This window comes from Anabrus simplex, chromosome 3 (genome assembly GCF_040414725.1).
Source record: "Anabrus simplex isolate iqAnaSimp1 chromosome 3, ASM4041472v1, whole genome shotgun sequence".
NCBI lineage: Eukaryota > Metazoa > Arthropoda > Insecta > Orthoptera > Tettigoniidae > Anabrus > Anabrus simplex.
In genome coordinates, this window is record NC_090267.1 from 80,004,704 (window position 1) to 80,017,021 (window position 12,318).

At 40.0% G+C, this 12,318-nt stretch overlaps 1 protein-coding gene across 1 annotated transcript in view; it reads right to left on the reverse strand.

Annotated features, from left to right (window-relative positions):
• Nucleotides 1-3,447: 3,447 nt before the first annotated feature.
• Nucleotides 3,448-12,318, reverse strand: part of Cep97 (centrosomal protein 97kDa) — a 275,047-nt gene continuing 266,176 nt past the window's right edge. The window contains exon 14 of the mRNA XM_067142588.2: nt 3,448-8,728. Coding sequence (XP_066998689.1) covers nt 8,114-8,728 — 615 coding nt within the window. The 3' untranslated portion in view covers nt 3,448-8,113. The remainder of the gene's footprint in view (nt 8,729-12,318) is intronic.

A 12,318-nucleotide genomic window follows, 5' to 3' on the forward strand; every position in this document is an offset into this window, starting at 1 on the left:
ATATTGATGATAGAGGTCAGTGGAAGCTGTCGCACATTGTCGGGTAAGCAGGAGGGTCACAGTTCAAGAAATTGCCCACTTACAATGTTATTGACTAAGGCAATGTTTTACATGGTTTGGCAAACACTGTTGTACATGGGATTCCAGAGTCATGTACCCATTTGTACCCCACTGGTGACTGCACTCCACTGACAGCAGCGCAGGAGGTAGACACAAAATCATCAACGCGACACTGGATTGCAGATAACTGAAGAAAGATCATCTGGTCCAATGAATCCATCCAGATTCCTTGTGCATCACAATGATGGCCAAGCACGTGCATGCTGATTAATTATCGTAGGCTATGGCCTCTCGTTGCACTGCTTGACCATTGAAGGAGGTGTGATGGCCAGAACAATGTTTTCATGAAACACTCTGGGGCCCATTATTCTGGTTCACTAATTTCTGACAGCTATGCAGTACAGTGGAACCTCGATTACCCATTCCCGGAAACTATGTTTTTCCGGAATATGCTTTCAAATTACGTGGTCCCGCGAGCATCGCAATTAAATCACGTTGTAAAAATCGTGCATTATCCATTCCGCGAAGAAACGATTTCCCGGATCAACCGTCCAGAAATTCCAGTCCCGTCAATGCTAATTCCTCGATCAATTGTTTTTTAATAAACTGTATCTCACGAAAGGATGGCTATGGCATAATTGTGGATCTTGGCGTTAATGCCCCGTCAATGCGATAATTAGAGCAAGTACTGTACCGGTACTGGAAAAGCGATCGGCGGTGAACTTGCATAAGGGACCATCTTAGCATCGCATTCGGGTGGTATTATTTAGAGAATCTCGGAAAATCATAAAGCAGAAAGTGGCCACTACAATTGTAAGGAAACATGGCGCATTTCGACAGCTCTGCTTGTAGACGGAATGAGTTTCGTCAAATATTCGCACTTATAAAATGTCCACATTATGTCCAGGGTTAGATGTTTATATTTTTTACATTTTTTCGATCGTACTGCCGAACAGGTTTTCGGCACCTTCCTCAGGGCACTGTAGAGTAACTGGGCTTTCAGGCAGGAATCGAAACTGCTCCTTCTTAACACAAATTTATTATTTTAATATTATCATACACGATTATGTTAGCGAGACCAGAACAGATGTTGCACCTTACATTAAAAAAGAAAGTCATGGGAGGTCTTGGGACTGCCTATTACTGTTTAGGTACTAATGTAAGACTGGGAATTTTATGTTTTCGTGTTCAAATATTTCCGTACGTTACATTTAAATGGTTTGTATCATTTCCAACTCGTACCGACATGTGCAGGCGTGCTTTCCAGATGACCTCAAGGTCACAAATAACCGTAATTTCTGAAGTTTTGATGATATTAGTGACGGGTAGAATTGAATATAATGCATCCGAGAACCTTTGAGAATCGATACTTACAATCGAAACCATGATTTTGAGTTCAACATAACCTTTAAAAGTCGATGTAGGCCTAATTTACATGGTACAAGATTTCCAGCAACTGTCTACGAACAGTATACCGGAGACCAAATTACAATGAAAGATTAAGAAAACAAGGGATTTTGCCATCATGTTGGGCGCTTTTGTATCTAATGTGTTTTATTTTAATAGATGGGAGAATTAAAAACTACTTGTGGTCGACTGTTGGTTGGCTTGGCATTATTAGATTTTTCGAAGAGTTTGGCTTATCAAAGTTGCTGAACTGAAATAAGTTGTCACGGGAATCTGACGAAGATTCCCCTGTAAAAGTGAATATAAAGTATCGAGATTTTGAACTCGCGTACCAGTAATTAATGCGGTTTCATGGTCTAACATGCCTGCCTCTCATCCAGAGGGCCCGGGTTCGATTCCGACTAGCTCATGCAGTTTTACCTGGATATAAGTCTGGTTCCAGGTCCACTCAGCCTACGTGATTACCTTTAATTGAGAAACTATCTAATGGTGACCCCGATCTAGAGAGCCAGGAATATCGGCCGAGAGGATTCGTCACACTGACCATGCGTCACCGCGTAATCTGCAGGCCTTCGGGCTGAGCAGCAGTCGCTTGGCAGGCAAAGTCCCATTGGGGCTGTAATTTGGTTTGGATTAGGAGTTTTTGTAAGATTATAATTACACTAGAGTCCCGCTAATCTGAACCCTGTTAATCTGAAAGTCTGGTTAATCCGAACTGAAATATTCAATTTTTTAAAAAAATTCTCCTTATTTAAATGGAATAACATATTTTATAATGAAGATTTACTTGCATTTTATTAGTCATATTTTACTAGGATAACTTAATGTAAACATAATTACACATCATAAACCATCAATCACTGGTCGTTTATCTTTACAAAGTGTGTTAGTTTCTTTTGCCGTAGTGATTGAAACCTACTCGAAGATGCAGTGTTAAACCAGCGTCTCATAATCATCACATCAGGGGGCGTAGCAGCGTAGTGTTGCTCGACGTAGCGTACGGCAAGTTCTAAGGCGGCCGCGGCATCTGAATGCGACACTAGTTGTTCATTGTGGTCTTCTTCGTCGTCACACTGTTTCTCATCAACTCCAGATTCTTTCTCCACCATAGCTATAATTTCTTGGTCTGTTTGTAATCGCTGACAGTCAGCTTCCATCCACTCGCTAATGTCATTTCCAATGGCTTCCTCACACCCAGGAAGTTTTTAAATGATTTCAAGGAGATTGACATTTGCAGACACTTCTGCTGGACTCTCAATGAATGCAAGACTCTGCCACAATTTCTTCCACATATTCCTCATGAACTGCTCACTGACACCCTCACGTTCTGCAGCGCTACCACTGAGAGAGCGGCAGAACTATTAAATAAACATCACAAGTAGCTTTTCGCATCCCGGGTACAATGCAAAAGTGTAACCCGTACCTATTGTAGCAGTTTTAGGAGACAAGTTTTAACCTATTTTTAGTCATTTCCTCCTCTTTCTTAACTACCATACTGTTATTTTATACTATTTTATTGATGTAACTCCTAAAGAATGGACATTTCAACTTATGGTGTGTACTTTACTGTATTGTAGAAACTATTTTCCTCAGACGGTTGAGGCGCTGGTGTTCTGACCCCAACTTGGCAGGTTCCATCCTGGCTCAGTCCGGTGGTATTTGAAGGTGCTCAAATATGTCAGCCTCGTGTAAGTAGATTTACTGGCACGTAAAAGAACTCCTGCGGGAGAAAATCCTGGCACCTAGGCGTCTCCGGAAACCGTAAAAGTAGTTAGCGGGATGTAAAAACAATAATGTTATTATCAGAAAATATTTTCCGGTTAATCTGAAAATTTCGTAATCTGAACAGACTCCGGTCCCAATTAGTTCGGATTAACGAGACTCTACTGTATACATATTTAATTTTTGTGATGTTTAGCCAAATTGTTGATGGTTTTAATTCATTCCCAGGTATTCTGTTTCCCCGTGTTGTACGTTTTATTTTCATGGTCCCTCGAAAAACGGAGAATCAAGGTTCCACTGTATCTGGACTTCATTGGGAACAGCATGTCAACAGTGTTCCCTGCTGGTGACGATCACTTCCAACAGAACGGAATGCCACGACATACTGCAAGGATTGTAAAGGAGCACTGGTTTCAGGAACATGGCAGTGAATTTGTTTCAATGACTCAAGATAGCCTGAATATGAACCCAATTGAACATTTGTAGTTTGACTAGGAGAAACGGCTTTAAGCTGTCCATCACCACCCCATTGTATGACAGCTACACCTGCTGTTGCCCTTGTAGGATGAGATACTGCATGATACCTTCCACCACCACACTGAACGAATGCCTTGTTGAGTGGCTGCTGTTCTACATGCCAATGGTGATCTTACACCATATTATGTAGCTGGTCATCATGTAATAATTCATCAGTGTATGTATTTTGGTAGTAATAACTTAGAAATGTTGCACCATAAGGAAACATACTGAACAACCCTCGTAACTTTACGATTCGTCTTCTCTTGATTGATTCTCACTCAACCCAGATACAGTTATTTTCTTCAGTAGATTATGTCTTGTATTCCATACAGCAGAGACCTGTCCACAGTAAGGTTAGAAGGTAACAAGAATAGCCAAGATATAAATGAGACAGCAAATTTTATTTCTTTCTCAGCTGGCAAGCAAAAACAAGAGATAAATAGTCTTTAAACAAATACCTAAAGCCTACTAGATTTCAGATCTAATAATTTGTACCAAGTAATTCCATGAAGATACACAGCTTTAGTTGCAATCTCCAGTGAATCTGAATTTGAAATGTACACTATCTTAGCACTATCTCAATACAAGAATAGAAAAACTGTTTAAAACATTTAAAACTCATGGTCGTCTGGATTAACCAGGGGCAGAATATTTTTGGATTTTCTCAATCTACAAAATTGGATGCTTTGATGAATTTCAAAATAATATTTCCTAATGTATTTACTAACAACACTGAATGCAGCTTTAAGTAAGAAGCTACCTTAAAAATTGCTAGGCAAGCTTCTGAACATACATGCTCCATACCATTCCCTTGCCAAGACAGATAATGCTATTTAGTGAAGTTTTATTAACCTTGCTAGAATGAAGCATCTTTCATAGCCGGGTCTGACACTCTCTATCCATAAACACTTCCTGTTTACATGGGAAGCGAATGTTCGATAGGCATATGGTCCACAAAGTACACTAAAAGCAATTATCATTCCTGATTCATTTTCAGGGCCAGGGACACCATATGATACAGTGTATGTGTGCCCAAAACTTCAAGTAAAGTACCGTACTTTCCTGCAGTGAGTGTAGGAGGCTTACTAAATTAGTGCTGTGGTCTATGAATGAGTCGGTCAACATTGCCTTTCAAGTTCCAATATTTTTTTAGCAAATGGCTGATGGCCTACATTAAAGAAAATGTCTGCATGAACACAAGAATTGTGCTGTGTTTATGAATAAAACAAACTCTATGAACCTGCCGACTTACATCCTAAGTCCCATATAAAGAATTTGAGGCAGGTCCTCTATCAATGAAACTGAATAATAATCTTGAAGTACAGATGATACATCATTTAAGAAAGAGGCCATTTTCAGATGATATTCAGTTATGAAATTTTAGGACAAACAACAATAATACACCTAGTTAAGATGATGGGGGCAGATGCCATCTGGGCTCTATAACATTTTCATATTATAACAGAGTTAACAGAATACAGTCACTCTGTTATGTTTGAATGTACTTGATGTGAGCTTCTTTGTAACGGAGAAGAAAACAAGTGTCCATCACTGACCTGCTTCACAGAAACCATTTTCACTAATAATTCCTACCAGTTTCTGGGAGGCATTTGCCTCGATCCAAGGAAGTCTAGAGTCATCCTATAACATTCTTTACACCTACTAAACTTGGCAATTTATTTGAAGAATTAACAAGTACATTCAATTATTTATATAACTTCTACAGAAATTCTCTCTTTACATTGATCTATATCTTTGTAATTGACTTTTCTTTTCTTTTACTTGCTTCTAACAGACCAGAGTGATGCAGGAAGGTTTCTTGTTTATCTGGTGCCTTGAGTGCCCAAACACACCAAGATGAAACTTCTTATTCACATCGAACAAACAAGTAATTGAAGGGAGAAATAATTTTGGAAGACTAAAATTGTTTTACAGAATTAATACAAGTGACAATATGAAAACATAATTTTGATAGTTCCATAGACTTTCTTTTGCACAGATGTAATATTAATGAACAATAATGAACATTAATGGATGTGCCAAAGAAGCAAGAATCAGGAAGGGAGTAAGGCAAGGATGTGCACTTCCTCCTTGTCTATTTAATTTGTTCATTGTGGACGCTATCATGAGTATGTAGCAATAGACAAAGGGAGGTATGATTACTAGCATAAGAATTCAATGCATCAGATTTGCATATTATATTATATTACTAGCTTTATCCGAGAAGGAAATGAACGGAATGCTGAATATGGTGAATTGTTTAGGTTAAAACTTGAGTTTTAGGTAAGTAAAAGCATTAAAACAGTCAAAACAATCTTCAAAACTGACAATACCACTGTCAAAACATTTCTACTTCTTGGGGAGTGTGATCACACAGGATAACAGATGTATGATAGACATGAAGAGAAGAACAGCTTTGGCAACATGCTTTCCTGAGTAAAAGACAGGCATGTCAGCTTGGATACCAAAAAATCTTTCACAAAATCATTCAAGTGGAGCACTCTGCTATCAGAGCTGAATTGTCTCAAAACAGCAGAAATGTGTTGATAGAGGAAGATCACAAGAACCAGCTGGAGAGAAAGAAAAACAAATGAACAAGTATTACAAGAAGCTGGAGAGGTTAGAGAAACGGAAGTGATGAAAATTAAATTTATAGGGTATATCTTGCAACCAAACAACATAATCAAGAATATCATAGAGGGTAAGATACGAGGGAAGAGGCAGACCTCAGAAATCTTACCCAACAGATATACAAAGAAGAATGGGAAATAAGAACTCTGCAACATTAAAGAGGGTACCTGAAAATAGACAGGAATGGTTGTATCTACAAGGCGTAGTCTTCACAACATGATGAAGATGTAACAAAGGTGATAGCCCGACAGTGGCTGGTATACATCAAGATACAAAGAGCTATTCCATCTGCTGGCCTTAGGTGCAATACAGCAGTATCATACAAATGTTGCCAGAGAACAAGAACACTGGACATACATTTTATTGGAAGCACTGGTATGAAATTGAACAAAGCTCAAAGAGAGATGGTGGTGGTGTGGAGAGTGCAAGACAACAGGTAGATGGGCAAGAAGCACTGACACTGTTACACCAGATAAAAAGATGGCCATTGCATTGCCATCAATAGGGGTTGAAGCCCCTGATATCCCACAGTATATCAAGTTAGAATTTTTGTTGTAATACTGGTTCACAAATTCAAATTGGTTTTAATACTTATACCATAATGTTGTAAAGGCAAGGGGTGACGAGGAACACCTGAATTACGGTTTTATCAGTGACTAGGGAAATCTTGTTCCAGATATAAAATGAGAAAGGCATATGTGGAGGTGAATCTTTGCATCACCTACAGGACAACTTGTCAACTTGTCTTCACCAAACAGGAACCACGAGGAGTGATACAAACACACACACACCATCACACACTAACCAGTGGAATAGTCCCAGAAACACAATCCTAAACTAGTACTGTCTCCACAGAAAGTTGCAATTGAATTCTGGTGAAAATACTACCTCATGGACATACTATGTCAAATGAACAAGAACCATGTTTGATGAACAAGGAAGGCGCTATCCTCCTATATGCAGGAACAGAAGAAGAAGAAAACTTTAAGTGCATCCACCATGCCCTTTAGCTACTGTACCACCTGAACAAGATCTTCAGAAATGAGAGAATTGAAATTGAATTGCTGATATAAGTATGTGGGAAATGAAACTTACTGTGAGTACGACAATGCTGTGTGCGTATTATAAATTGGCCATTATGTGTTCGCAAGATCTAATAAATGTAGATCAGAATCAGACATGTAGATAACAGTGGTGAATATACACAGCCATAAAGTACAAAAAGTATTGACAAATTCATTCATATTTCTGCAAGGAATGTAACAATCTTTTTTGTAAGGCTATTTCCTCTTTGCAAGAGCAGATAGTACTTACATACATACGAAAATGTTCCTTACATACTAACAAAGTCTGTGACAGCTTAAGCTCCAATAAACAGTCAACACACGGATGGAATATTCTGGAAGTTTGCCAGTTTCAAATGCTCAAGAGAATGTATTTCAAATAACACTTTGGTGATATTGCTTCGCAGATCAATAAATAAATGGCAGCATAGCCAAGTCCTAAAGTACTGATCAACAACGAGTGTAAACTGTGATAAAAGACTTGTCAAATAAAGTTGTATATGAAAACAGCAAGACTGATGTAGAGAGCTTAAAGTCGGCAACCAGACAACAACACAAAATCCTAAAACACACGCAAAATTAATGGTCCCTTTCCAATGTCAAGCCAATGCGTCATTCTTAATCATGCTCCAGATATAACTGGTGCAATATGCTGAGGCTGCACGAATAGCCTCCAACACTACAGGTATTGTACACTACTCTCTGGGAGCTTACACACCATTTTCAACAACAGCCACATCAGTCGGTCGAGCATGTTGGTTGTTATTGGGAGAATCTAGCTCACATGAGCTTGCAGCTGGGGATGGAGGTTCCTTGCATATAATGATACCTGAACTGTTTTCATCTAGTGATAAAATGCTTTTTGTCATGTCCTGCACCACATTACCAGAAGCTTCCTGGATACTGTCGAGTGTGTTAATATTTTCAATGTCACAACTTTCTGAACCGAGGATACCGTCCTGCTCTGTCGAAGTTGGACAACCATTAACGATCTCTTCCAGAGTAGGAGCAGTAGTGTCACCATCCGACGTCAAAATACCACCAGCCGGCTCTGAGTCTCCTGCCACTGTACGCAATACGCCGTCCACAAGACTGGTGGCAAACTGCTTCACCGGATCTGGAGCTCGTTGAGGAATGGGCAGTGAGGAAGGTCTAGTGCGAGCCCCACGCTGGTTGGGGAAGGGAAAAGACTCTTCCAGAGGCGTGTTCACTGCTACGATGTCAGTCTGTGTGCCCATCACACAAGGCTGTCTATTTGCTTGCATTGGACACAGCATAGACAAACACTGCAATATGCTCTGCATCGATCCTTGGAGTTGCTCCACCTGAAAGATAATCACACCTCCCTCCTTAACACATAGCACGGATAGCTAATGGAGTGGTTCAAGCCACTCAACAAAATGACAAAACAGTTCCCTCACAAACAATTGAACAGATCTCTTTTTCAAAAAAGAAAAAAGAAAACCTAGATCCAGAAACTTGATTTTCTTATATCTAAAAAAACTTCCACCATCTCTACTTTGTACATAAATTTTACCTTTAAATCATGAGAGAGAGTATAATTTGACTCCCGTTTCATTTAAAATATCTAACAAGCAGTTAGGTTAAATTGAAGGTGTTGCAAGAACCCGGCCAAGTATTAAAAACCAACCTTAGCAATAAAAGCATAAAATATACCTAAATTGTTGAAAAATATTTTAAAAAAGCTATTAATGAATTTAGTAAGGTAACTTCAACTGCACCTTTGAATAGAGTGAACAGAGATATCTTTTAGTACGGTAATTATTTTAAAACCATTAACCGTTTTGACTGCAGATAGAATGGCTCATTCTCCTCATCCTCCTCCTCATCAACTTGCAAATAATTTTCTGAAAACTAAAGAAGCTTTACACACCTTAGTAGAGACTCAATTTACAAGTGGTTCCCAAAATGTCAATCCTATTATGAACTAAGTTTCCAATATGATTTGGGCAGCAAATTCCATGACGAGTCAAATAAAAGTGGACCAATGTGAAGAGTTTTCCTTCTTGTGTGTTGTTCCAAATGTAGATTCTTGGACCATCCAGTGTTTGCTAGAAAGCTGCTGCTGTTGTTTGACTCATCAGTCCATAGACTGGTTTGATGCAGCTCTCCATGTCACCTATCCTGTGCTAACCTTTTCATTTCTACATAACTATTGCATCCTACATCTGCTCTAATCTGCTTGTCGTATTCATACCTTGGTCTACCCCTACCGTTCTTACCACCTACACTTCCTTCAATAACCAACTGAACAAGTCCTGGGTGTCTTAAGATGTGTCCTATCATTCTCTCTCTTCTTCTAATCAAATTTAGCCAAATCGATTTCCTCTCACCAATTCGATTTAGCATTTCTTCATTCGTGATTCGATCTATCCATCTCACCATCAGCATTCTTCTGTAACACCACAGCTGGAAAGCTATAAAAAATTATCAATTCAGATCTTCTGGCTCTGTGAGTCAGTGTGTCACCCTCCCAAGTTGTGATTCCCATCTCAGTTCTCCTACATGATATTCACCAACTGCAATCATCTGAGCAGCCACTACACCAAACTCCATGATGCAACAGCCCCAAAGGACCATGGCCCACCAAGCAATTGCTGTTCAGCCCAAAGGCCTAAGGATTACGAGGCATCGTGTGATTGGCACGACGAATCCTCTCAGCCATTATTCTTGGCTTTCTAGACCAGGGCCACTATCTTACCATCAGATAGCTCCTCAATTTTAATCACGTAGGCTGAGCGGACCTCGAACCAGCCATTAGATCTAGGTAAGAGGCATGCACGCTACCCCTACACTGCGGGTCGGCTTCTGAGCAGCCACTAGTATGTTCAAAACTCCTTCGCACCTGTCTCTTAGTTCTTTTCTGACCGGGAATATTAGGTCAGTGGGGTCATAGGGAATCGGTGGTGATGGTGGTGACTTGTTTTATGAGGAAGTACAACTGGGCAACCATCCTCTCATCAACAGCAGGCAGAAGGAAAATGGAAGAGGTCCCATCTTTCGAAGAATGAAAGTATCGGCGAGGATCTCCACTTCAGCCAGGCAAGTCTTTATCTGATATGCTACATCCATTAACACTACCATTAGTTATTAGTACAGAACCACAATGTTTGAAATGTGAGACACCAGGTAGGGGTTCACCATCTATCTGTATTTTGCAACCTGTTCTTTAGCTGCCACCAAAATAACATGGTCTGAGATGGAAGATGCTGAAGGTCACGTAACAGATAAGGTTGGAGAGTCTCTATTTTTATTGCATGGGTTAAGGACAGGATAGCTTTGCACATGTTTGTAAATAATTAGTTCAAGACCTTCAGGCAAGAATGATGTATTTTTCACACTCAGGACTTGCATGCGTAGAAAATGTACCTTTATGTCAGGGATTGTTAGTTTGTCTTATGATGAGAGATTTAGGTTAGAGTCAGAAGGGTCATCACTATAGTTCCCTCGAGTTTCTCTTAGACATGAGCATGGCATGAACTGCGGACCACAGAGTCCAGAGATATGGTATAAAGACCAGAAGTAGTGATATTTGATTGGCCTGTAGATGGCTTGGTTGATAGGCCCATTGTTTGCGTGAGCACGCAAGTGACAAAGGAGATAATGTATACGTTGCGACATTGATTGGCCTGTAGATGGCTCAGCAGATGAGCCCATGATTTTCGTAAATACGCAAGAGATAAGAGTGATAATGTGTATTTTGTGATATGTGATGGCGTATAGATGGTGAGGCAGAGAAGCCTCATAGTTTGCATGTGTATGCAATGTAAGAAAGTTGTTACGATTTGGAGCGGGTCAAGTAGATAGACGAAGGGTCTGTAATTTATGGCAGTCTGCTCAGCTGTTGTAATGGCTGCCGTGGTGACGTAGGCCACGTGGAGGAACTTGAGCACAATGGGGAGCTGTTGATTTTTATTTGTTTCGGTTTGGCGACAGAGGGAGGCGAGCCTCTCACCCCACAACAAGGTCGGTCATTACCCCAAGGAAGGGGCTGGTCAAGATAAGACCGTCTGTTATTTCCTTATGCTGCAAGATCTCCACATTTTATTATTGTACATCTCCTACAGGTTATTGAAGCTGTATTCATTTTGTGTGTGGTGTTATTGAACTGTTTCACTTTGAGTTGATGTTACGTGTAGAGGTGTCGCACGGATACGAGATGGGGTCTTGTGTTCGTATCTCAGCTGTGCGTGCTGTAATGTCTGCGTATGTAGTTTATAAGCATTTGGGGGAGTTTCCAGTCCTGTAGTGCAGTGTAAATATTTCCCAGCATAAGGGAACTGATAGTGTAAGTTGTGCAAAGTAATTCCCTCCCTGATCTCATGTTTATTCTGTTCAAGTGTTTACCCATAATGAATTTGAATCGAGGCTGTCCAAGCGTAAAATCATTTCCACCGCTAATGAAACTTCTCTGGCGGATGCAGGGGAAGACTGGTTTTAGCCACTTCATGGCTGTACAAATTGTACTGTATAAATTGTAGAAAGATTAATGTTTGTTCAGGGGTTTACCATTAACCCTTAGGTTTGTAATAAATTGTTATTTTATACGAGATCCTTCTTTAACTCACATGAGAATAGGCAGTAGCCCTAGGTTATAGTCCTGTCCCTCTAAACTTCATTTTATAAGTCACGAGGACGTTTCCACGGATATCTCAGACTGTGCAGCCCGGTGCAGAAGAGGTCAGAAATTTATGGTAAGATATGTGCCACTATAGTAGCGACCCACAAAGGTAGATATTTCTAAGATACTACAGTACTTCCGATATGTTCTCAGCATTTGCTTGACTGGTATTGCAGTCTGTAGGGCACAGTACCTAGCGGAAGACCTTAGAACTGTTTGAAGAAAATAAATAAATTGCGTATGAAAATTGGCAATCCTATACTATTTTTCTGA